This window comes from Oryzias melastigma, linkage group LG12, assembly GCF_002922805.2.
Source record: "Oryzias melastigma strain HK-1 linkage group LG12, ASM292280v2, whole genome shotgun sequence".
Classification (NCBI taxonomy): domain Eukaryota; kingdom Metazoa; phylum Chordata; class Actinopteri; order Beloniformes; family Adrianichthyidae; genus Oryzias; species Oryzias melastigma.
In genome coordinates this window covers 3,626,021-3,653,387 of record NC_050523.1, presented here as the reverse complement: position 1 = coordinate 3,653,387, position 27,367 = coordinate 3,626,021, and the positions used below count along the sequence as shown (strand labels likewise).

The 27,367-nt window shown below is 39.6% G+C and overlaps 1 protein-coding gene across 1 annotated transcript in view; it reads right to left on the bottom strand.

Moving 5' to 3' along the window:
- Nucleotides 1–272: 272 nt before the first annotated feature.
- Nucleotides 273–27,367, bottom strand: part of jmy (junction mediating and regulatory protein, p53 cofactor) — a 33,576-nt gene continuing 6,481 nt past the window's right edge. The window contains exons 2-10 of the mRNA XM_024299776.2: nucleotides 19,722–19,895; nucleotides 7,219–7,369; nucleotides 6,817–6,986; nucleotides 4,603–4,768; nucleotides 4,345–4,535; nucleotides 4,201–4,269; nucleotides 4,008–4,097; nucleotides 2,478–2,928; nucleotides 273–2,406 (exon numbers count right to left, since the gene is read on the bottom strand). Coding sequence (XP_024155544.1) covers nucleotides 2,093–2,406; nucleotides 2,478–2,928; nucleotides 4,008–4,097; nucleotides 4,201–4,269; nucleotides 4,345–4,535; nucleotides 4,603–4,768; nucleotides 6,817–6,986; nucleotides 7,219–7,369; nucleotides 19,722–19,895 — 1,776 coding nt within the window. The 3' untranslated portion in view covers nucleotides 273–2,092. The remainder of the gene's footprint in view (nucleotides 2,407–2,477; nucleotides 2,929–4,007; nucleotides 4,098–4,200; nucleotides 4,270–4,344; nucleotides 4,536–4,602; nucleotides 4,769–6,816; nucleotides 6,987–7,218; nucleotides 7,370–19,721; nucleotides 19,896–27,367) is intronic.

The window sequence follows — 27,367 nt, the reverse complement described above, 5'->3', positions numbered from 1 at the left end:
TTCTACTGAAAGCAGCTTGGGAGAATCTGTCAAACGTAGGAGGCGGGGCCAGCGGGCACCACATGCTTTTACTGAGGCATCTGATTGGTCAGTTTGTAACTTGAATAACTAGCAATAAAGAAAAAACATCTTTAAAAAATGTTTTGATTAGAAAAATGTATCAGAGCAAGAATGCTTGACAGCAGGTACTTCCTGTTTGGATCACGAGGGGGAGGAGTCACTCAGATCCAGTCGATGGTTTGAACAGTGAATGAATGAAGCTCGAGGCCCCCTTAAAAAAAAACTCCAAGATTTTGAGCTTTTATTTTGAAAGTAAAACCATTATAAATATAAGATATAGAAAGCAAAGAGGAATGTCATGATAGGAAAACAAAGTTTATAATAAAGTACATTTATATTTGTACGCTTTAAAAAAAATCTTTAAAATATGAAGTTTTAATAAATACTTCAATACATTTAGGCATGCGGATACATTTTCATGATTTACATCTCATTACAGTACAATTCCTAAGAATGACTTTGCTTCCATCTTCATTATTGCACGTACGGCGTGACCATTCCTGTCCGGAACCGGTCACATGCATAAGGTGGAACAACGGAGGACAATCTGTACGACGCGATCCCCGTGTGACGGAGGACGACCAGGAGGCCTTCCGCATCAGCCCAGAGTGGGCGGGGTTCAGTAAGGGGCGGTGCTACGGTTAGGCAGCTTAGCAGAAAAAGGAGGAGTAAACGGGAAAGACTCCCTGCAACTAATCGTCCTTCAAAATAAAAGCTGAAGGTCATCAGTTTTAGTGAAAAGTCTTGAGTGGAGAACATCTGGAGAGTTTATACTTGGAAATAAATCTGTTTTTCTCTCAAAAAAATCTTTGATTTGAAACTTTTCAGTGCTGCTGTCTTCTCAGTAACGTTCATGTCTGAAGTGCAACAGTTCAGGAACAAAGAAAAAAGACAATTTCCTGTTTTTTTTCTTTAGTTTTGTAATAAAAATGATTAAAAAATGAAAAGTAAGCTGCTAAAAAAACCTTTTCATTAGTTTTCAGACGAAGGTTGTTGCTCTTGGAGCGACGTTCTTCACCGAACATAAAAAAAATTTAATTTATGTTTGGAACTAATTAATAAAAAAAACACTACCAGCTTCCACATGGCGGGAAAACATTTTCTGCTGTAATGATTATTTCCAATGAGCAAAAACTGCTTTTTCTGCTAAGCTGTGCCTCTGATTGGTATATTTTTCAGCTGAACGAGATTCTTTCACTCCTCCTGGAACAACAAACAAGCAAACAAACGTTCAAAGAAAAGAAGCCAGAAAGATGTAATGGTTAAAAAAAAAACTCTCACACATTTAAAACCAAACTCCAGAACACACCAGTGGGGAAAAAAGGCAGCAAACAATAAAAACAAACACAAAAGAAACAAAACATCACATTTAGTCTTCGTGTTTTCAGGCGTAATGGATGGCAGCTGCCAGCAGAGGGCAGTGAAGGTAAAGCAATCCCTTTGTCCTTAAAGGATTCGTGTTCAGAGCCTTTTCAGATTAAATCATCTCATTTTCTCTAAAGAAAACCCAAAATATTCATAGTTTTCCTCTTTATCGTAAAAGTGAAACCTTCAAAAAGTTGATTTGCTTCAAAAACCATCTTAAAACCTTTATTATGCATCTGAGTGGCTGGTTAATGAAATACTGACCCGGCGTTGGCGGCAAAGATGAGAGTGGTGCGTCTGTTTCCAGTGTCGGAACCGAAGACCTCTGCAGCGTCCTCTAAATCCTCGGCTGTTTTTAACTCTACAGGCACTGATGAAAACGCTGCGGCTCCTCGCCGTACAGTAAATGGTTTCAGTGGAGATTGAGGCGACAGAAAGTTCACTTTGTAAAAACGTGGCGGCGAGCTACAGTACGGCTCTGACGCAGCAGAGGTTGAATCGTTTTCTCCACCACAGAAAACACACGTATGAAAAGAAACGCCGGATAAAAAAATAAAATAAAATAAACGAAGCGTCTTTGTTCAGATTGCACCAAGGCGACCCGGTTTGTCTGTTTCCTTTTCTCTTCGTTTTGGCTCCGTGAAAGTTTAAGGTCGGCGGCGTCACCTCAGTTTTCCCAGTCGGTGCAGGGCAGGCCTTCGTCCTCGGACTCGGACTCCGGCGACGCCTCCTTGATCCTCCTCAGCGCCTCGTGGATGCTGCGGGTCAGCGCGTCGGCCGAGTGCGGGAAGCTCTTGGGGAGGCGCTGCTGCTGCTCCGGGCGGCTGCGCACCTTCTTCAGCCGGACGCCCTGGCGGATCTGGGCCAGGATGTTGTTGCTGTCATCGTCCGGGTCGGGGCCCAGGACGCGGAGCTCCGCCTTCCTCAGGTGGAAGCTGCCGCGCTTGAGCGACGCCAGCACCTCGTCCATCGGCGAGCTCGCTGCAGACACAGAGCAGACGTTTACGAGGCAGAAACGGCGTTCTGAAAGGTAACGTGGAGCGTCTGCTCACCTCGTCTCCACTGCGACGAGTCCAGGGAGGCGGTCTTCCTCAGCTTCTTCCTCGCCGTCAGCAGCTGGCTGCTGTCAAAGAAGCGTGGACAGAAAGGAGCCAGAGGCAGCGGCGCCTCCTCAGACTCGCTCCTCTGCTGACGCGCTGGGCTGCAGGGGGGCGCCTCAGAGGGAGGAGGGGGAGGCGGAGGAGGAGGCGGCGGGGGAGGCGGGGAATCCAGCTGGACGACGGACGAAGGAGCGGGAAGAGGAGGCAGCGACAGGAAGGGAGGGGGGGCGTCGCAGCTCTGCAGGTCGACGGGCGGCAAGGAGGCGCAGCCGTCCGCCGGAGGGGCAGAGAGTTCTGGGAGGTCCAGGAAGGAGTCGGTCTGGACGCTGACGGCCTGCGTGTTGGGCGCCGCCGCCGCCCGCCTCAGTCGGCTGGACCTCAGCGTGACCTGACCTGGATAACGCTGAGGGGGAGGAGCCAAGAGAGTCAGCTGGTGACCCCAAACCCCCACAGATCCCATCTTTGAGAATATGTTACAATATAATCCAAAGAAATGAATAAATCAACTTTTATGACTTAAAAAATCAAAACAAAAATTGTAAAAGTTTTAGGAAACAAATCAAACATTTCTGAGATTCACAGAAGAAACGACTTTTATTAAAAAATCTGAAGTTTTGTCTCAATCAGTTCAGATTAACCAGTCAATGCTGCATTTAGGTACCAAGTAAAACGTGGGATATTTCAGCCCTCACTCTGCTTCACTATAAACAACTGAAAGTCTGCAAACATAAACACACCTGTTCCTGCTGTCCTTTGACTCCTCCCACTTTTAAAGAAGCAGATCAACCAAACAAACCAGGTTGAATCTAAAATCTTAAAAAAGTTATTTTATTCCTGGCTGCTGTGATCCATAAGTTTCTTTTTTCTGGATTGACAGCTAAAACCTGGAGCTTTTACTGCACTTAAGGTTCCACCTTAATAAAAATGATGTTTTAGGTGTTTTTAACAAGTACTTGTAGCATTTTTATGACATATATTGAGAAAATTGAGCTTAAAATTGTATTTATGTTTTGCAGTTTGTAAATCAGTGGGCGGGCCACAAACTCGCCGCTCTGCAGAAACTATGTCCTAGAAAACAAGTTTTTGATTCAAGCTGTAAACTGCATAATCATAATTAAAAGACTGAAAACAGATCCAAAGATGATCATAGATGTTCCCTCACAGCTGGATACCGGCTGTCTGCGGGTGAAGGGTGGTCGAACCGGTCGATACCTGCGTGTGTGGCGCTGGTCCGGTTCTGTTCACCACCAGCTGGATCATGACACATACGTTTGTCTTCTTCTATGGTTTTGGAAGGCTGTAGCGCCTCCAAAAGTTCCTGTTTTACAATTATAATGTCTTTGTGGCTGGTGGTTGTTAGAATATTTAAAATAAAAAAAGACGTGTTGAAAATACTAAAACTAAAAATTGTTTTAACCGTTGATTGGTCGAGTGCTGCAGAGGATGAGGAGGGTCCAGTTTGGGGTCCAGTTTGTCCCTCACCTGTTTGAGGCTGCGGAGTCTGTCCAGCGTCTTCTGTCTCTCCTGACTCACTCGTGCGCTTCGCTTCACTTCATCCTCTTCTTCATCCTCCTAAAAAACAGAAAAAGTTGCTGAAACAAACAGGCTGAAAACTCCTCCAGACGTTCTTGCAGATGATTTTCTGCGTCCTTCTACAGTCGGCATGTTTCCTGACCTGCTGCAGAGAGCCGCTGCTCCCGTGGCGCTGCAGCTTCTTCTGTTTGTGTTTGTCGATGCAGACTTCCTGTTGAGGAACAGAACCGGCGTGAGTCACTGCTGCCGTCTGCGGGACGGCCTCTGCGCCGGCGTACCGCCTCACCTTCTTGTTTTTGAGGTAGACCTTCTTGGCAGTGATGCGTCCTCTGCGCGCCTCCAGCTGCCGCGCCCTCTGCTGGAGCGCGCTCAGTTCTTCTTCTCTTTGATGCGACGGCGGCGGGCCGGGCTCCTCCACGCCCTTCATGGCGTCAGGGCTCTCGAAGGCGTCGTAGTACACCACCTCGTCCTGGTACTCTGCAGAAACGTCGGATCAGAACGCCGTTTCCTCGAGACGTCTCTGAAGGGCGGAGGCGGAGCTCACCGGTCATTTGCCTGCGCAGACTCTGCAGCTGCGCAGTCAGCAGCAGCTCCTCGCAGCGTAGCACCTCGGCCTGAACGTCGTACAGCTGCAGCTGCAGTTCGTAGTAGAGCGCCTCCAGCTGGTCCAGACGCAGCATGGCGTCCTCTCCGCCCTGCAGACTCTGCATCTGAAAAAAATAGATTTTATGTTTAGATTTATCAGAATTTATTTTAATCACGTATTTAACCCTTTAACTGCCCGCTCAACCAAACGGTGGGATGCATTTAGAAAACATGATTTTAAAAATATTGGTGTGTGTATTACTCCCCAAAGTATGGAGCACCTAAAGGGAAATTGGAGAAAAAAATAAAAATAAAAAAATAATAATCTTTCCTGAAAATGAAAACAATAATAACAAAAGAACCCAAATTCTGGTTTGTAACGGATCTGTACCAGATAATAACTGGTGTCCATGAATTAGTAACCAGAACATTTTTTTGTTACTTTTTTTTTCAAAAAATTGAATTGACTAAACAGAATTTTTTTTATTTCAATTTTTTTACCGAGCCATTAAGTATTTTTAGAATTTTTTTTTTTTTTACTTCAGTTATTATTATTATATTTTTTATTTTGATCTCCCTTTAGGGGCTTCCTACCAAGGCAAAAGCAGCAGGAAAAAAATACTTTTTCTTGGTGTTTTTTTTTCTTTTTAAGGTAGTTAAAGGGTTAATTACTGTAGCTGAGCTATAGAGGAAAAAACAAAGATGAAGCATTGAGAAGATGCAACATCTTCTTGACTTTTTGGGGTAAAAACATCTGAAACAGCTGGAAGGAAAAGTAAAAAAAATTTGATTTTTAATGTTTACTAAAAAGATGAAGAAGCAGAATTCAAACTCAATCATTAAAACAACATAAAGAGTAGAAAAAACATGAAGCACGAGTGGGAAACAAATGCTAGTGATTTTATAAACATTATAAGATACGCGTCTGAGTCCTTCATCCTTGAAGACGATCATCGCATTTCGTTACAGAAAAAGGGAACGAATGGAAACACATTAAAATAGCGCTGCCACAATTGATTGTTTTAATAGTCGACTAATCACTGATTATTTTCTTAGATTAGTCGACTAATCGGGTCATTCACAAACTGGATGTAAAGCAAACATCTTAAGCATCATTAGCTTTAAACGAACTAAAAACTAGATATATAGGATTACCTGTAATAATGCTAGTGTGAATGCTGTAAGCTGAATTTGGCTGATGAAGATGCAGAATTTGATAGCTAAAAACACTGAAGTTGATAGCTAGCTAAAATATTAGCTAAATGCCAAAATGGCCTAAAAGACTGGAAAAAAAATCAGTTAGCCAAAACAGCTAACATGTAAATATCAGCCCAACTCTAAAACAGCCTAAAAAAACAAAACAAAAAAAGCCTGAATTTGCTAAAATAGCTAGCATGTAGCTGAAATATTAGCTTGACTCCAAAATAGCATAAAAAACAAAAAAAAATCCTAAATTAGCCAAAACAGCTAGCATGTAGTTAAAATATTAGCTTGACTCCAAAATAGCATAAAAAAACAAAAAAAATCATAAATTAGCCAAAATAGCTAGCATGTAGCTGAAATATTAGCTAAACTCCAAATTGGCTCCAAAAACTGGGGAAAAAATTAAGTTAGCCAAAACAGCTAGCATGTAAATATAAGCCCAACTCTAAAACAGCCGAGAAAAACAAAACAAAAAATCATAAATTAGCTAAAATAGCTAGCATGTAGTTGAAATATTAGCAAAACTTCAAAATAGCCTAAAAAACAACAACAGCCTGAATTTGCTAAAATAGTTAGCATGTAGCTAAAATATTAGCTAAACTCCAAAATAGCCGTAAAAAAAGACCTGAATTAGCCAAAACAGCTAGCATGTAGCTAAAATATTAGCTTGATTCCAAAATATCCTAAAAAACCTTAATAAATGCCAAAATAGTCCTAAAAGCTAGCAGAATGTCATAATAACTTTCATCTTTACTTCACTCTGACTCCATATAACATAAAATAACGACTATTAAATTAGTCGTTGACTATTTTAATAGTCCATTAGTCGGCTAATCGTGGCAGCCCTACTTTGAAATCGGCTGACAGTCTCTCTCTCTCCTGCTGCGACTTGACCTCGTATCCCGTCATGATCGCACACAGGAAGTCCCACGAGGCGTTTCCTGCGAGCGTCACCTGCAGCTCTGCTCACCTCCTCCTTCAGGCTGTGCTTCTTCTGCTCCAGGCTGATCTCTTTGGCCCTCATCAGCTGCAGGGTTTCCTTGGAAACGGCGTACTGCAGACGCTCCATGCGCTCCACCGCCGCGGCCCACGCCGACTTCCCAAACTTCCTCTGATCCGCTCGCATTCGCTCGTATAAAGCTACGACACAAACAGATTTTCTCCTTCAGAGATGTCTGATCCACACAAACAAGCACAGGAAGCAGAATTCGGGATTTGTCTTAATATAAAAATAAAAAAACACACACAAAAATAACGTTTTATCGTGACAAAAATAAAATGGAAACAAAATAAAAGCATCGCCTCAATAAACAGTTTATCAAAAAACAGTCAGGAGACACAAAGACTCATCAGGAAGAGACTCAGCTCGTACCTTTCAGAGCGCGGGTGGTGGTTTCAAAGAACTTGACCGTCAGGTCTTGAATGGACAGGACGGCGGCGCCCGCCTTCCTCTGCCACTCCTCGTCCTCCTTCCTCAGGCTCTCCACGCGGCGAGGACCCAGACGCTCCGTCTCCAGCGAGATCTGAACCAGAGAAGCAGAAGCTGAAACTCCAGAACGATTCTGCTGCAAGCCTGCGACACGTTCGAGGGCTGTGGGAAAAGACGGCGATGCAGAGGATAAATCCTTTTTGTTTACAGTCAGGAAACGATCCACAAACATGGAGACGAATCATCTCAGCAGATCGAGCGTCATGAGATTCTCGTGAAGAAATGTGCACGTTCAGCAAATCTAAGAAGTGGAGTTCTGGATTTGTTTTAGTAAAAACAACTTTTAAAGAACTAAAACAGCAAAAACAACATTTCAGGGAGACAAACATATATAAGGAAATCTGTTTATTCTGGCATTTTTGTGCTAACAAAATAAAAGCATCGGCTCAAACAAACCAGTTTATCAGACTTTTGTGTTGAAAACCATCAGGAGACACAAAAAGAATCACCTTTGTTTCTTAATTTAACGACTAAATCATCACATTTATTTGAATTATAAAGAACTACAAGTCAGAGCTTTGTTTCAAACATTTAAAGTCACGATATAAAGGTTTTTTAGACATCAAATAAATAAAAATAACTTTAAAAATGGTACTCTGAGCACAGCTGCAAAATACTTTAAAAAATTCATATTTTATTTATATATTTATAGATATTTGATCATTTTTAACAACATTGATTTTTTGCAGCTGTAATATTGAAGGAAATTCAGGAAAAACATCAAAATTATTTTTTTATTTTTAGTTTGTGGAAACATCATTAAAGAACTGCAAACATTTTACAGGAATCATAATAGTAATTTAGTATTTATAGTAAATATTATAAATTATAAAAATATTAAATACTAGTCAAGTAAATAGTTATAATATGGAAATTTAAAAAATATTAAAAATAAGTGGCCACGTTTAAAGAAATAGCAGATAAACTTTTATTCTAGTAGTTTGAAAATTTTAAAAGTTTTTGTAGCTTTTTTTTTTAAAAAAAAGAAAACTTGTACATATAGTGAAGCATCACACAGTGTACTTTTAAAGTTAAAAATATTGTTTTAAAGTCAACAAATCTTAGTTAATTTAATATAAAATAAATGAATTATTAAAATTAATTTAGATTTTAAACCTGTTTGATTTGGATATTTTTTTAGTTTAATATGACCAATATTTTTACATTTCTAAAAGGTAAATGGCTTCAAAACCCATCATAAGATCTAAAAATAGGGTTTTATTTTGAAGTTTAGCTGCTTCCTGCAGTACCAGGATGCTCCAGCAGATGGCAGTGATCGTTAACAATGTGGCTCAGTCCAAACAGATGAGAACAAAATCATCTGAAATGGACTCAGTTTGTGATTTCTGATCATTTTTAGAGGTCAGGTTTAAGGAAAACTGAGAATCTGGAACCTGAACGCCACATGAAGATGTCCCACCCCCCAACCAGCACGAAGAACATCATGTACACACTCTGAAGTGAAGCTTTGACCCGTTACACACTCCAAAACAAACAACGCCGATCACCCTCAAACCCTCAGAGGTCCTGACGGTGATCAGGCTCAGCGCTCGTGAGCGTGCGCACGTGAGCTGCGAGCACAGGCTGCGGTTTTTGGGGTTAAACTGGGAGGGAGGGGGCGGCGGCGAAAAAGTCTGGCATGACACAAGATCCAGTCTGGAGGAGACGGAAAAGTCCGTCCCCTGGAAGCCGTGATGTCAGCGCTGGTTTTTGAATGACGGCGAGCGGCGTGAAGGAAGCAGCGCCGCGTCCTCGTGTCTTGACAAGTGTCCGACTGTTTTTATGCAAAGCAGAGCTCCACATAAACAGTTCAACCTGCATTTCAACAAAATGTTTCCATTTAGTTCACAGTGAGCTCATCTCAGAGTTTTAGTGCCTACATTTCCCACAATTCATCATGATTCTCTAAGATCTGAAGCGTTCTGTTGCTTCTAATACATTATAAAGCAGCTTAAAAAAGCTTCAACTGAGTGAAGAACAAATTCATAAAATTTTAGACCTAATTTATTAGACTATTTATTTCTTAGTATTTCTTTATTCTTTTCATTGTAAATCAGGAGCAAACCAAAAATTAGCTTGAAAAAGATCGTATTTGTGACGTAAAAAATATGCTCCAATATTTTTGGTGGAAACATTAGATTTGGGGTGTGGGGGGCTGTAAGCTTCCAAATCTATCAATGCAGATGTTGCACATTTAATTACAAAACGAAAACCTTGATTTTTGTCCTCAAGATGCTCCAGTGTTTTCTTTACCAAAGTCAGACACAGAACCATCACTTTTGGTCAAATTAAATCAAAAACTTCCATCCTATGTTTCCAAAGTCCTCATCAAACCCTTAAAGACGTCTGAGCCGCTTTGGGAAGTGCAGGATTCATGCAGACATCAAAGAGGAGAGAAATCAAGTTTGATTTACTGAATGAGATAACCTCGTCTCCTCTAAATACAGTCTCCTGGACTCCTCAGGCTGAAAGCCTGTGAGCCTTCAGACCTTAAAGACTGAGCGGTTAGGAAGAAAGAATCAAAGTTAGCAGCAGAATGCTGCTTCAGAGCAGCTTTAAGCCAAGACGCCGCCCTCGTGCCTCTGGGAACAAAAGCATCTGTGTTTCCCCACATTGTGCTGAACATTTAGTCTGGACTAAAGTCCTGGATCTGAGCCGCTCTGAGCCCCATCAGCAGACTGGGAACCAGTGGATGAAGATTACAGAGCAAACAGTGACAGAGCAGGAACATGAGAGGATCCAGAGATGCAGTGGCAGTTACACGTTTAAATGATTTTAGGGAAGATCATGAAGCTGCAATAAGATCAGGAATTCCTGCATATCAAACTCATTCTTCCTGTGAGAAACACAATGAGTTCACACTGATGAGTGTGCACAAAGGTACGTGCACAGAGGTACGTGCACAGAGGTACGTGCACAGAACTGTGTACATACTCTTCTATGCACAGAGGAGTTTGCATAAAAGTCCTCACTCAAAACAGTGTAAACTTATGTGGATCCACAGGAGCTTAAGAACTAAGGTAGATCCACAGAGATGTGTGTACTAAAATAGGGGCATAGAGGAGCATATACTAAGACAGATACACGGTGAAGTGTACGCTAAGGTAGATGCACAAAGGAGAGGAAACTAAGGTAGATAAACAGAGGAGCGAACACTAAGGTAGATAAACAGAGGAGCGATGCATAGAGCGGCGTACACTAAGGTAGATAAACAGAGGAGCGATGCATAGAGCGGCGTACACTAAGGTAGATGAACAGAGGAGCGTACACTAATGTAGATGAACAGAGGAGCGAACACTAAGGTAGAAGCACATAGCAGCGTACACTAAGGCCGATGAACAGAGGAGCGAACACTAAGGTAGATGAACAGAGGAGCATACACTAAGGTAGATGAACAGAGGAGAGTATCGTAATTTAGATGCACAGAGGAGCGTACACTAAGGTAGATGAACAGAGGAGCATACACTAAGGTAGATGAACAGAGGAGAGTATCGTAATGTAGATGCACAGAGGAGCGTACACTAAGGTAGATCCACAGAGGAGAGTACACTAATGTAGATGAACAGAGGAGCGTACACTAAGGTAGATGAACAGAGGAGCATACACTAAGGTAGATGAACAGAGGAGCATACACTAAGGTAGATGGACAGAGGAGAGTATCGTAATGTAGATGCATGCACAGAGGAGCGTACACTAAGGTAGATCCACAGAGGAGAGTACACTAATGTAGATGAACAGAGGAGCGTACACTAAGGTAGATCCACAGAGGAGAGTACACTAATGTAGATGAACAGAGGAGAGTATCATAATGTAGATGCACAGAGGAGAGTATCATAATGTAGATGCACAGAGGAGCGTACACTAAGGTAGATTCACAGAGGAGAGTACACTAATGTAGATGAACAGAGGAGCGTTCATTAAGGTAGATGAACAGAGGAGCGTTCACTAAGTTAGTTGCACAAAGAAGAGTACACTAAGGTAGACACACAGGTGAATTTACACAAAAGTATGTGCACAGAGGAGCATGAACAAAGATGCGTACATGAGTGATATAAATATTCAGAGGAGCACAGAGGTTTATAAAGAGTCTGAGTCTTGTTGATGCTGCTGCACATTAACATCAAACCCCAGGAGTTCAGTTGTGGATAAAAAAATCTGTCTCTGCTTTTATGTCTGGTTGAAGAGGAATTCAATGAAAAAAACGTAGTAAATTGCACAAAAGCTTTGAAGCATTGAAGCTTCAGCTTTATGCAGGTGTTCTATAGAAATGTTGGTAAAAGATTGAAATAAAGTTTTTGTTTTAACTTTTATCTGCATTGTTGTCGCCTCTTTTATGAACCTGTTTGCTCTGAATTTACTCTCATTTAAATTCTGGAAAAAGACTTATTGTGGATTTTTTTTCTATTTCCCATAGAAATAAATGACACTTTCAGTGACAAAACAACTTTCAATCACAACATTTTGATAAATAATGAGTCATCTGTTTAGAAATGAAGGCGACGTGCCGGCTCAGCTCTTTCTAACCACGATGACGAGGAAACACAGACGTGTCGAACTCCTAAAGAGGTGACAAACTCTGGTGGTCAACAGCTGAGATAACACAACGCCGTCATGGCCGCTCCTATCTTTGGAACAAAAAGGAAAGAAGTTTTAGGAACAACAGATTAGCAAACCTGGTTGAAACGGAAAATTCCTCCAATTTCCAGAATAATAAACAGTTTTTGGTTCTTTTTAAAAAGTGATCAGAAAAGTCCATCAAATGAGGTTCAGTTGAATAAAAATTCAAATCTTGTTAATGTTAAGTCTGCTTTCATACAGGATTCAAAACAAGCACAGACTAGAAAAAAAACAGCCTCTCTAATAAATTCAAAAGAAAAAAGGAGTTTATCCAAACAAACCTCCTGAGTAATGCAGAAGGAGTTTAGTTTACTCCTCTTTTTGCAATAAATTAGCCGTTTTTATGAGATTTACTACAAGAAAAAAGCTCTTTAAACGCATCAATGTTCAGTAACACAATCCAACAACACCTTCATCTTTAATCCAACTTTTTAATAATAATTTCCCTGACAGACGGAGTCTGAAGCAGCACGGGGGTCATTGTGAGAGCTGTTGCCATGGGAACGAGCCGTCGTTGTGCAACAGTAACCAGATCTTAGTGTGCCACGGCATCAACATATTTAATTCATGGCTGACCTCTGACCCTACAGACAACATGACACTCTGGAGGCCCGTCCCACCGTGAAACGCAGCCAGGATTCCCCTCCTGACTGGAAGACTCGAGGAGGAACTTTTAACTGTTACAGAGCCTTTAATGTCTTCTGGGGGAGGGGTTAAACCGTCGATGTCACTATTTTTAAAAAAGGATTTTGATGTTTTTGTTGTAGTTCCGTCATCGTTGACTATCTGAGATTTTAACGTCTACTACTGAAAAACCTCCAACCAAATGAAGTCGATTCAGTCGCCATTTTTCCATGATATGGACGCCGCCATGTTGGATCCAGACTGTCAATTAACAAAGATTGGTTCGAGTCGGTCTGAGTCAACATTTCTATGGCAACCACTGCAGCCAACTTGTTGGAAGGCCACACCCCCTTCCACTTGAGAGCGAGCTTAGGAGAGTTTGACACTTAAATGTTTTAAATATTGTTCATGGGAGCCGGAAAACACCGCCTACTTTTATTGAGGCATCTGATTGGTCAGTTTACAAGTTGAATAAATTGCACTACAGAAAAAAATGTTGTGAAAAAAAAGGAAAATATTTAGAGCGAGAATAGTTATTCTGACAGCTGTTCATTTCTCTTTCGAAGTCTCCGTCCGTCCAAACTCCCTCCGACTCCCTAACTAAAAAAAAAAGTCCTAAATTCTAAAATCATATTAGACATCATGCTCACTTTTTTTTGAAAGGCCAAATGTGACGCCATTTTTTAACAAAGTAAAAACCTAATAAATATGAGCGTTTTATGACGACTATTTATAAATCTACTGTATTCTGATGATGAAAACACTGGATGGTTTATAAAACATAGATTTAAAAACATTTTAGAACATTTCAAAATTGCTCCAGAGCGATCTATTGTGGTCTAACGTCACCGATCTAGTGAGCATCAATGCACACGGGTTTTCCACAGAGAATTCTGGGAAATTTCCATGGATTATGGAATTGTAGATTCAGACAGGACTGTAATGTGGCAAATATAATGCATTAAGTAGCGATTAGTGAAGGAATTTGGGTTTCTTGGAGACACTTCCTGTTTGGAACACCAGGTGGGAGGACTCACTCAGTCCAGTTCTGATATACAGTCAATGGTAGTGTCTAAATACCTTCACAACTCACTACATAGTGCAGTAGATTTGCCGTTTTAAAGATATAATTCCACAATTCAGTGCCTAGAAATTTCACAGAGCTCAGTTCACAGCATACGATGCATTTTAACAATTTTAGGGGAAAAAAATGTTATTTTAATTATGTTTTTTAAATAACCCATCCATGTTTTCATCATCAGAAGACAATGAATTTATAAATAGTCTGTATACATTTTTACTTTGTGAAATTAATGATGTCATATTCACAGCTAAAAAAAAAAAAACAAATTTACTTCTAAAATCCAGAACACTGGATAGTTTTGCCCTGTATCATATTTAGTAGTTCTGGAGGAGGGAGGAATTCGGACATTGCTAATGTTGGAAATAAACAAATCATTTGTTGAACCAAAACAAAACCCAAAAGTTGAGGTTTGATCCGAATCGTGGGGAAAGTGAACCGTTGCTCCCTGGTAAACATCTGTAAACATTTGGGCAGTAACGCAACAAACGCTGCAGATCAGGAATAAAAGATCAGATTTAAGGCCACAACATTTCGTTTTGGTCTGGCGGGAAAACCGACAGATCCCCTCATTTTCTGTTTCACAGACTGCAGAGGTCGGATAGTTCCATTCAACAGGGAAGTGAGGCGGTTCTGGCCTTCTTCACCCCGCCCATGAGACGGATGCAAACTGCATGTAAATAAAAAAAAAGCCCTGTATCCCAAATCCAAACTTCCTCTCCTTCCTGAGTCATCAGTTTGAGGGAGAACAGCCCAGAGCGAGCTGCCATGCCGGTTCATTTGCATGCAGCTTTGTTTTCAGCCGTTGGATCGCCCTGAAGGGAGCAGGTGGCAGAGCTGGAAGAGTCAAACGCAGTTTATCCTTGGAGAGGGAACCACAACACCAGGGAATTATGGGAATGTTTAGGTTACGCTGTTTTTTGAAGGAAGAGATTGTGAAGATAGCATATATTATTTATTCAAACTATTAGGAGCTAAAACCGCTTGAGAGGACATAAATCTTGACAAAGGGAGGCGTGCGGTGAAACCCGCTGTACAGGGAACCATTTAAAGCTTTGGTTAATCCAGATTTAGTGCATTAACTAGCACTTCTGGCAGCTGGATGTTTACATGAATCTCGGACTAAAAATAAACTTGGGTGTTTGAGTCGACTGTAACATACCACACAGTCCAAAGCGTGACTCACTCGTCCGTCTGAAGGAGATAAAATGATGCTTTGGACCACGGAACCGCTCCGCCGCCGTCATAATGGACAGTTAGGAACACAACGGTGCCGATGTTTGTGTTGGTAATGACACAGTGCAGCCTGAGGAATGTGGTTTACAGGACGACAGGAGAACCGGCGTTCACCAGGAGAGGTCCAAACAGGACCAGCATCCTCTCTGCTTTTTCCTTTCCTTAAAGCTTCAGTCACAAATGCCCTGAGGGGTGAACACGGACCGTCTGCGGGCAAAAACACCGACAAACCTGTACGGGTGGCTGGCAAAAACTATCAAAGCTGTAGACCGCTCAGATGTAGTAGGGGTGCAACGGTTCACAGAATTCACAGTTCGGATCGTGTCACGGTTTTAGAGTCGAGGTTCAGATCGTTTTTTACTCAGTAAAAATAAAAAACAAAATAAAACCTACAAATGTATTTTTAAAGCTCAAAACTCATATTTAATAAAGCATACATAAAGTACTTCAAAACATACACATCTTTGAACTCAAGATATTCCTACTGTATTTCTATAAACTCAGGATACCTGAAGACACCTGATCCAGGTGAGGACCTGGAGAACAGGGCAGTGGATCTACAGAACCAGTTTGGGCAGCCCTGATTCAACCACATAAGGGTTTGCTTAAAAAATAGAAAAAAAGAAGAGCTTGTGGTCTCTACAAATAAGAAATAAGAAAAAAAACGATGCGGAACAAAAGTCTTAACAACAGATGAGAGTAAATGTGACATATTAGCTCATAATGTCCAAACTCACATCTGGCAGAACTTATAGAAGCAAAAAACCTTCTTCAAACTGGGGAGAAGGTCGCTAAAGAGGTCTGGTTGTTTCTGAATCATACTCAGCAATGAGCTCATCTGTAAACCAAAACACTAAAGGTGCATTCTGGGAAATTCTGGACTTTTCAGGGCTAAAGAAAGCTTCACGTTTTGGTGAGCAGCCTGACCTTTGAGTGACCTTGTTATTCTTTCTATGTCGGAGTGACTCATTCCAGATGTTTGGAAAACCAGTTTTAGCAAATGTAAAAAAACTCAGTGAAGTTTGTTTTAAGCACAAACTTTATTTGTGCATTTAATAAACTCTCTAAATAACCTAAACTTATTAAAATAAAATAAAGAATCAGGGATGTTCAGTTTATTCCAACAGAAATGTTTAGTTTTTAACACAAAAGATTGATAAGGATTCTCCATTTCTTCCACAAAATCTGCAGAAAATTGCTCAAAATTTGTGATCACTTGAGGACCAAGAAGGTTTTTTAGGAAGAACAATCCGAACAGAAAACAGCTTAAGGTTAAAGCAGCAGAACCAGGCGGGACGCCGCAGAGACAACCGGCTGATGCTGATCGATTATTTCGGAGCTGCTCTGCTGGGGATTTGCTGCTGCGTCTGGGATCACCGCTGGGATGTGTGACCTATTTTCATACGAGCTTCAGCCGCCTGACAGATGGCCCCGTGACTGAGTCCAGCAGAGGGAGGAGCTTACCTCGCAGGTAGCCGGCCCAAACCATCACTCTTCCACTGCCATGTTCGACTGTTCATTTGAAGGTTTTTTTGATGCAGTGCTGAAGAGAATCTAGACTTTGGTTCTGCTAAAGAAGTGTTGATGTTTTATATTTAAAAAAAATGTTCTGATTCTATTGTTTAACAAGCCTTTGACTTCTGGATTGAAACTTTTAAAACTAACTAACGTGTCACATAAATACATTTACTTATTAGCTGTGGTTCCAATAACTATGAAGTTACGCTAAGATTTTTTTTCAGATTTCTAGAAATTCAATACACTTTTAGCCCTTATGTTTAATGGAAACATAGCTTTAGATATAAGGAGTGAACTATAAAAAACAGCTGTTTCAAGCTTTTTTTCTAGAGTTTCACTTTCCAGTAATGAAAAGTGTTCTAACTATTAAATCCAAGTCTGTGATTGGTTGGAGTTGGTTTAACTTTCAACACATTCAGTTTGTACGTTGGGCCTGAAAAAAGTCGTACAAACTTGCGTAGCTACACGTGAATAACAGAGTTTTAAACGCAGAAGCTTCACGTAGACTTTTTATTAGAAGTGGTCGCTTGAACGAGGATGGTGGGAACGTACTCGCTGGAGGAAACCGTCAAAAATCTAGACAGAAAGAGATGGTGTTTGTCACGTTTGTCAATAGTTTTATTTTTTTTCATCAACTTCCTTTCCAGTTTCAGCAGTAAACAGAACCTAAACATCCCTGTTGTTTTGGATCTTCTAACAACAAATCCTGAAGATGTTCTCCACTGATTATCCATCCTTAAAATTCTGTAACATTTTACATTCTACAAGCGGCTGAAATGAGCTTCCTCCGGAGGGTGGCGGGGCGCTCCCTTAGAGATAGGGTGAGAAGCTCGGTCACCCGGAGAGAGCTCGGAGTAGAGCCGCTTCTCCTCCGCATCGAGAGGAGCCAGTTGAGGTGGCTCGGGCATCTGGTTCGGATGCCTCCTGGACGCCTCCCTGGTGAGGTGTTCCGGGCATGTCCCACTGGGCGGAGGCCCCGCGGAAGACCCAGGACACGCTGGAGAGACTATGTTTCTCGGCTGGCCTGGGAACGCCTCGGGGTCCCCCCAGAAGAGCTGGAGGAAGTGGCCGGGGAGAGGGAAGTCTGGGCATCTTTGCTTAGACTGCTGCCCCCGCGACCCGGTCCCGGATGAAGCGGAAGAAGATGGATGGATGGATTTTACATTCTAAAGAATTGCGTTTCAGTTCCAAACCGGTCTTAAAAGCTGCTTTTCTGATAGACGGTGATGATGTGATCACTTCACAACTAAAGCTGGAGCTAAAGCTCTGGTGTTAAAGCAAATTTGTTCTGTCAAAACTTACGTCAGTAAACAGAACTTCGGTTTCATTTTTTGAACTACAAAGAAAAAAAAATACATTTGCCAGTTTTACTTCGAAAATGGGAGACTTCACTGACACTTTATTTTGAAAATGCGTTTACTTCAAGTGACAGTAGTGTGGCACATTCATCTTATTATTGTCTATGAACTAAGAATCATTTAAAAGAAGTTAATTAATTAATCGCAAAACTGGATAAAAATTAATCGGAATTAATCGACATTATAATTTTTTTTTACAGTATTTGCCAGCCACTTATTTTCTGCAAATAATTATAATATGAACTCTCACACAAATTTGTACATTTAGAAAATGTATTTTTAATCCTTTGGAACCTGGAGTCTAAAACTGTTTTGTCTACTTTTAATTTTACCTCTATTTTCAATTCAGACTGCCTGTTTGCTTATTTGGTTTCAACCTTTCCTATGTAATACTACCTTTATTTCGTAAATTTTCCTTGTTATATTCACACATTATACGTAAAATTATGCAAAAAACGGAAAATTGTATCTGAAATAAAGTGATTTATTTTGGTGTATAAACCCCAAAAATGTAAAAAAAAAGTTTGTTAAACTGTTTTTACAACATAGAATAAAAGTTTTAGATGTAATTTTATAAAAACAACACAAATAAAATGTGTCAACAAATTAATCAACATGTTTTTGAATGAAAATATTAATAAATCCAGATTAAAGTCACACCAGGAGAATTTCTCTCCTAAGAGCACTGCTGTCTATTTGACATTTTTCCTGGAATTCTGTCTTTTTATTTGTTTCCTTTTTTCCTCATAAACTTTAGTTATTATGCTTCTGGAAAAATAATAAAAAAAACTTTTTGGGAGAAGTTTGATCCAGCTGGATTTCAGGTTGGCTGCTCACAGGTGGGGGCGTGTCTGTCTTCTCTGGACCGTTGCTTCACGCGGCGTCGGGGGGCGGGACTTTCACGGAGAACCGCGGAGTTTCCTCTGTTTTTAGACAACACTGATGCTCGTTATTGTAGAAAATTCATGTCAGTCCCCATCCCAAAATAAGATAATGGTCGGTTTGATCTTTAGATTTCTCATCGCAGACAGCCCCGTTTCTCAAATCTCGGACGTCACTAATATTTGTACTTAAACTTGAGCAGATTGCAAACATCCAAGTACTTGTATACGTGTTACAGCCACACACGCAACATACGTGTTGAAGAAACAGTTTTCTGAGTAAACCGAAGAGGAGAACGTTTTGGATGAAGATGTTTTGTTGTAAACGTTATTCAGACGTCTCTTTTCAAAGTGACCCCCCCAAACAACAGTCTGGCTTTGCTAAAACCAGTCAGTCTTTGCACAGTGAATGGAGATGTGTTGGATATATCTCAGAACATTTAATAAAAAAATGCTTTTTAAAAACTATCTTTACTTAACTAAAACTAACAAAATGCCTTCATCTTCTAGTTGGTTCACTAACCAGCCTTCAATCAGGTCCAGTAGACTCATAGTTCTACCTTAACATTGTAATATTTAGGATAATATTAATCGCATCTCAGATCCTCACATTTCAGGGCATTTGTTTTTCTCAAAACTGCAGTTTGCAAACGATGTATGAAACGAAACCCCCTGGTGGTTTTGGGACAAAAATACGCTGAAAAAAGAAAAAAAGATGTGAAGGAAAGCAGGAGCCGGAGCGCTGAGGCTGCAGAATCACTGAGTGGTTTAGAGGCTGCTGTAATAACACTAAGGCCGGCGGTTAATCTGCTCTTGGCGAGAGGAAAAAAAAAGCCTCACTGGCAGATCCCTTCACTGTGCCATCATCAGCACCACACAAGCCGGGGCGACCCATGTCAACACCACAACAGCGAGCTCCTGTAGCAACGCTCAGGACGCCAAACCAACCAGAAACATGGCCGCTAAGCTCCCCCTGCTCAGAGACGGCCACACACACCCCTAAGATCTAAACCGACTTAAATAAAGCGCTCGGACAGATGGCCTCGGTTTCTGTGCGCCTCAGTGGTTCACCTTAATCTGCTGCCGCTGCAAAGTCGCCACCTCCCTGATGTCTCGGAAGGGCTGGAGCAGGTAGTGGTAGAGCTGAGTCGTGGCTTCCAGGAGCTGGCTGAAGGCGGCGTCCTCCTCGGGGTAGACGTGAAGCAGATCCACCATGCTGTCCATGGCTCTGTGCTTGTCCAACACCTACGGCATCGAGAAAAAGGAGAGAAGACTTGAAACTAGAGCTGGACAGATGGAGAGATGGAGAGATGCTAGTGCTAATAGCTGAAGATGCTAAATTTGATAGCAAAAAAAAAAAAACACTGAAGTTGATAGCTGAAATTGCTGAAGCTGATAACTGAAAACACTGAAGCTGATGGCTGAAAACACTGAAGCCAATAGCTAAAAACACCGAAGCTGATAACTGAAAACACTGAAGCCAATAGCAAAAAATGCTGAAGTTGATAGCTGAAATTGCTGAAACTATTAGCTGAAATCACTGAAGCCGATAGCTGAAATCACTGAAGCCGATAGCTGAAATCACTGAAGCTAATAGCTGAAATCACTGAAGCCGATAGCTAAAAACACCGAAGCTGATAGCTGAAAACACTGAAGCCAATAGCTGAAAACACTGAAGCCGATAGCTAAAAACACCGAAGCTGATAGCTGAAAACACTGAAGCTGATAGCTGAAAACACTGAAGCTGATAGCTGAAATCACTGAAGCTGATAGCTGAAATCACTGAAGCTAATAGCTGAAAACACTGAAGCTAATAGCTGAAATCACTGAATCTGATAGCCAGCTAAAATATTAGATAAAAGCCAAATTAGCCTAAACAATTGAAAAAAGCCTGTTAGCCAAAACAGCTAGCATCCAGCTGACATATTAGCCTATCTCCAAAGTAGCCTAAAAAAAACGTAATAAATGCCAAAATAGTCCAAAAAGTTATCAACTTTACTACATTCTGACTCGATATAATATAAAGTGACAACTAATCGTGGCAGCCCTAAAAACAACTAATCCATCATTTACATTTAATTGATTTAACAGAACTTAAACTATAATACAAGTAACTGACATACAGAGGTCCTGAATAGAGGTCCATCGGATTGGTCAGATGCAAAAAAGACCATTTAATTTGTTGTTTTTCGATACATTTATTGCACAGGCTGTTATTGCGATAATGATAAATTTGTGATGAATTAAACCTAAATCCAGAAACATTTTAAAGTAAGAGCTCGGGATAATGCATTTAAACAAAAATGTGTGTTTTTTTTCATTTCTAATCTGTCTTCATTTACAGGATATATCAATTAATGAAATACACAAAGGTTTTCCTTCATTGGCACTTTTTTTGTTTTGTTTTGTTGGTGTTTTTATTAGTATTTTGTCATTTTTATAACAGAAAATAATTAAAATTAAAATTTTTCTGGAAAAAAAGCACTTGGATTAATTTAATACATGTAATTTGAAAAAAAAAAAACAGTTTTTGTAGTTTTTAATGAACAAAATCAGAATTTATTTACTATAAGTTCCACTTGTATTCAGCTGAAATGAACTAATGCGTTAAAATAAAACTGGTTTTTGGCCAGATTTAGACCAGAGCTGCTGTGTTTACGTTCTTTGATTTATTGTAACTTTGTTAGAGATTTAGTGTTTAGGCGTCACAGACAACGCCTTTGGTGTTAAAGGGTTAATTAAATCAAACTAAATCAGGATTCATGAATGCGATGTATTCTTGGCAGTGAAACCCAAGCTTAAATAATTAGACAAAACTTAGAAATAAGAGTCATTTTTGTTTCTAAAATGCTTCATTCTTCATTTATTCCAATGAGAGAAATACATTCCAGGAAGAGTTCCCATTTCTGATGCACCTGGACCCTCCAGAACAGCCTTTTTATTGAACGCTTTATCAACATTCAGCCTCGTCATATTCATTCACTGCTTTTCAGGATTTCACCTCATGTTTTTGTTTAGTAAAGTTTATAAAAGCCCAACGTTAAATGTACTTTTGGTGCAATTCAAAGTTTCTGGTCATTAGAATAAACACGTTTTCCAGTTTTAGTTTCAAACATTTTCACCTCATAAAAGTTTTTCTTTTAAATACTTATTTTAAACTGAACTGTTTAAGTGGGTTTATGTGAAACTTTCATAAAAAAAACCCTACTTTTTATGTTATTAAAGTTTTTTTATATAGTTCTTACTTTGGTCAAAGAAATTAAAAGGTTTCTATTTTGATTAAAACAGGAATTTTAATATAATATTAATATTTTAATCTCTAGAACAACTTGTTTTGTATTATTTTTTAATGCTTTTATTTTCCTTTTGAACAAATTAAATAAATGTATTGTAAAGCTTCAATTGAAAAGTAAACGAATAAAAATCAAAAAGAAAATTGAATCAATTCACAATGAAAGGAAATGATTAAAGAAGCACAATTAAATAAAAGTTTTCAGATATTTTTTTGGCTGCATTTAGGAACTTTTTTTTAGCTCTTCACTGCTTTACCTGCTTGTTTTGAACATAATGTATGATTTTTTTATCATTTGGGTTTCTTTGTTGCACAATCAGTTCCAGAGTTTATAGAAATGCTGTTTGTGTTTTTATATACATCTCCAGTTTCTGATCATCAGAGCGAGGAGATGCTCTGACCTTTTCAACAATTAAGTACCTGGATGCAGTTCTTACATGTCATCACTTCTGTTTAAAAAAATGATGATAACCACTAAATCTGTTTACTGCAATGCTTCATGAAACTGGCTTAAAATGCTGATAATGAGTCTAAATTCTTCAAACTTTTTACTAAAAAAAAATAATTTTCTTCTGTAGGGCTGAAAAACTAAAATGGAGTTGGCAGTTCGGGAGAGAATCAAAGCAATGAAACGCCTCGTTGTTCAGTTACAGCAACGTTAAAGTGGACGATATGAATTCTATTTCCTGAAGGCGGATCAGCCAAATCCACAGAACCGTGTCCTTTTTTATGAAGCAGCTCCTCAAACCAACAGCAGAGAGACCGACTTCAGCATTAATCACAGAAACGTTTCTGAAAGACCTAAAACCGTTTCCAGTGAGCGTGTTCGCATCCAGAAAGCATTAACGGCTGTCGGGACGTCTGCATTCTAAACACGAGAGCCTTGGAGCCGTGCAGAATCGGAGGGACCAGTCCAAGTTTCAGAACATCAAATCTATGAGTGGTAATGTCTTAAACTTAAGTAAAAAAAGTTGCTCTTGTTTTGGATACGGGCAAAAATGGGGGCAAATCTGAACACATGTGGATCGCATGAAATATCAAGATGGTGGATCATTCCGTTAGCCTGTGGAGCACAAATGTTCATGACCATTTTTCCCTACAGATCAGGGCAACCGTTCGTAGTGAACACTTACACAACACACAAAGGTAAGTAAGGTTGAAGTAGGTGAGACGCAGGAGTGTCGCACAAATGTGTCATTTTTTCAACCCCCTTAGGAATACTCCCCCACACAAACGACAATGGTACGTTCCACGGTACGGGTCAACCTGGACAGGTGTGTTTGTGTCTGAAGCTACGTTCAAAGCACTCTCTGCATCAAGGATTCATGTAAACACATGTTTGAGCCTTCGCGTTCAAAACTTTATATCTACGCAAGTTTTCATGACTGTTTTCTGGCTCTACGTACAAATCCTGTTAGCACTGAACGCACATTGCAAGTTAAACCAATCAGCAATCAACTTTAATCAATCAGGGACTTGGATTTGGTAGTTACACCCCTTTTTAATTCAAAAAAAGTGTCAACCATTTGAAAATTAATCACGGAGGAGAAATTAATAATTGTGGTTTGTGTCTGACTGGAAATGTACGACACTAAGTCTCAAATATTGGAATAGAGCTGTGAAAGAAGAAGCCTGGAGCAAGAATGACCAGATTTGCACCACTTTGACTTTCTGTACCAAACGTCCTCCAACTGTAGTGGTGGACATGCGCTAGTTAACAGTAGAAAAGGAAATGAAAGGAGAAGCCCCTCCCTTCTTGTCCAGTGTGAACTCAATGGGCTTCATAAACACCGGTGTGTAAATTAAATAGCTTAAGGCTTTTAGACAAATGTTTTAAAAAGAGCTGATTCACACAAAGAAATCACTGTTGTGTCTATATTTAATGGAATGATTTTTAAATGTCATATTGCTGAGATGAAAGGAGAAATTTGTCATGTTTACCATTAAATCCAGAAATCAGAACAGTTTTCACTGCAGATACTGCTAAATATTCTTAATTGTACAACTTGTTTTTCTCAAAGGTATAGCATTCTTAGACTGGTGGGAAACATGAAAACATCTCTGATTTAAGCAGAGATTGATCTCTAATTCTAACTTCTATCTCTTTAAAAGGTTTCAGTCAATAGTTTTTACCCGAGAACTTTTAGGGACAAAGAATGTTTAATCTGAATTTAGTCACAGGAATTATTTCACTGGACTTCTTATAGGTTTTCCTGTCAGGATCCACTGAATATGAACAAAACACATTCTTTATTAGAGATCCTAATATCAAAAGTCCAAAAAGATCTGAGTCACTTTCAGAGCTACTTTTGCAAGAAAAAGATGTGAACGTTTATTTGGTTGCTTTGACTGTTCTGTGGTTTTGCTTTAAGTGGGCGTTACGGTTTCATCTTTTAAACTAAACCACAACAATAAAAAAGACACAAAAAAGAAAAGACACAAAGAAAACCAAAGAAGCTGCTTCTATGACAAACGTACAGAATGCCCTACAGAACCAACAAAACACAACAAACTCCTACAAAACAAAGGGTCTACAAAACAATCGCTCAAGAAATTACAGATCCACATCTCAGACTGTTAAAACTCAAAAGATTCACTAAAAGAACACCCTCCAGAACGAATGGTCGACCTAACAAGCAGCCAAAGAACGGAAATCCTAAATAACAAAAAAATTCACAAAAAGAACACCCTTTAGATCCAACAACCTGTAAAATGGAATCCCCAAAGAACAAACAATTTACAGAACGAACTGTGTATACAACTATTTAAAAACAAACACTATAGAATGAACAATGTACATTGAAGATTTACATAATGAACGGCCTGTAGAATAAATGATGTATTTAAACAATTCATTGAATGAAAACCTTTAAGAACAAAAGATTCCCTAACAGAATTTACAAAAGCTCTAATGAACAAACTATTTGCATAAATCAATCTTCTGCATGAACGATTCACAGAATAAACTCTCTTCAGATTCCCGTTCAAGCGGCCAACGTCAATGTCTACTCAGACGCGAGTAGACCAGAATTTCAGGCTTCCGTGTCTGGAATCTTTGTGGTTGCCCATCGCTGTGCACGTTTTTTAAGTCCAGTTGCTCTACGCAATAATTTAATATAATACGTTGAAACCTGTTGAACCTTTTCATGCTTAATTATGGCACCGTGACCAAAACACGGAAGTACTAGTTGTAAAAACGATCTCCATGGAGACATTAGTACTTGCACTTTTCCTGCCCTGGTGGATTAATTTGACACCAAGACGGACATTTATCCCAAATAACATTGTACATTTGAAAGAAAAAAAATTAAAATTGAAAAAAAAATTAATTAGTAACAGTTTGTTAATTATTTTTTTAATTCGAGTTTTAAATTTACTTTTTTTTCTAAATTTTTAAGATTTCTTTCAAGATTTAATTTTTTTTTTTTAAATGCTCAATTTCAATGTTTTTAAAAAAGGAAAAAATCAGCATACATATGATACTTGATTTACATTAATGACTGGAAAATAACCTGCATACATATATATTTTTGTTGACGTTTAATACTTGATTTATATTGATTACTTATTTTCTGATAAAAAATAATCGCATATTTTGTCTGAATTCTGATAATAGATCTGCATATGCAATGACAAAGTCGGAATTAGTGTATCATCTACTGACATAGTCATGTGATTTATTGTTACTTGAGGATTCATAATAACGTGAATCTATGTTGGATATATCTGATCATAAGTTAAAAACCAGATAATGATAATACACATATCACATATGGGATTATATAAGTTCGCTTCCGCCTGCTCCCTTTCAGACAATCTCTTAATATCTAGTTATCCTGTGTTTGACATCTATATGGATGTGAACTTCTAATGATTGATTGTATTGGACATTAATTTTTTCTCCTTTTGATTGCTTGAAATAAACAATTTCTAATATAACCTAAATTTTACTTATTTTTTCAAATTTTCAGTAATTCCTTCAAGTTTTCATTATGTATTTGAGGTTAAAACTGCTTTCAAATCTTCATCTTTTTTTATTTTCAATGCCTGTTATTCAAAATTTCCATCTTGTTTTTAATTCTGTTTAAGCTGATCCTGATTTGACTCCATTTACACTGAAATGAATCACACAAAAGTCCAGTGAAAAAGAAATCATTTCAGAGTGAATGAATGAACAGACACACCAAAAAGAAAGTTATAGCTGGAAAACAATATCCAACCAACAGATGAAATACAAAGAATCCGACTCTCATTGGTGGCTTACAAGAAGGTCATATTATCAATGTGCTTTTTTTTATCCAGGTCAGGGGTCGTATTAGATAATACAATCCCCGAACAAGCAGCTTTGGCATCTGCATGATATTTCCTGGTGGTTTCATCCAATAAGAGAACAGACATTCTTTAGCATCCTCTCAGATCGACCCAAACTTTTGAGATGAGTGAGCTGTAAGAAATGTCTGTTGGTTTCATGATGCTACCATAGGGAACGCTTTAAGTTATCAGTGGAAACAGACCAATGCTGCCGTCTGAAACACCCAGCAACGGTGAAGAGTGTGAGAACGCTCCGACGGCACACGGCTGCAGCCAGGTATTGTACCATAAAATCATTGAGTGCAGAACAAGCAGGGGAGGATGGGCTCCAACTGTTGCTGATTCACACCATATGTCCAACAATTCACAGACTCTTCGTTGTTCTTTAGAGAAACGCGACTTAAAAACAGCTTTTTGTTCCCATGAGAGTACACGGAAGCAGCAGCTCTTCTTCTCAGAGGACAATAGCCGTCCTTCACCGCGGCCTCGGATAATATTGAAATGTGCCACCATCCAAGGATTCGGAGAAAGTGCTCTTCTCTCTGCACAGCCCGACGGAGATGAAAGGGGACTGTTATGTTTAATCCGGGATGATTTTTCCGAGGCCCTCCACGTTGGGCACTGGGGCGGACACTGCACGATTCAGCCCCAACACTGCTCCCACTGTTTACTTTGGCTCTGGGTCTCCGTGGCAACCAGCGGCCAACCACACACACCCCCTTCCCCTACTGCTCGCCAGGAAAACCCCTGAACTAAATGAACCAGCTCTTGCTGAGGCAGGACTTGAAGAAAATTCAATTTTTCTCAAACGTTTTGAGAAGCTGCGCTTAAAGCATCAGCAGATCCAGAGGGTTTATTAAAAGAAAAGGGTGTAAAAAACTGTGATCTTAAATTGAAAACAGTTGGGAGTGTTCCAACACTAATTACACTAATTGGCAGTAAGCCACTCATGGCTTTCTACAAACGTTAAATCCTCTAAATCAGCTCAGACCTTCGGTTTCTGAGGTCGTCGCTCGCAGACGGGGCGCTTTGTTTCAGACACCTCAATAAAACGGGGAAAAATTCAGACGTTAAATTTAGCTTTTAAGTCCCTCCTAGATTCAAGTGGAGCATA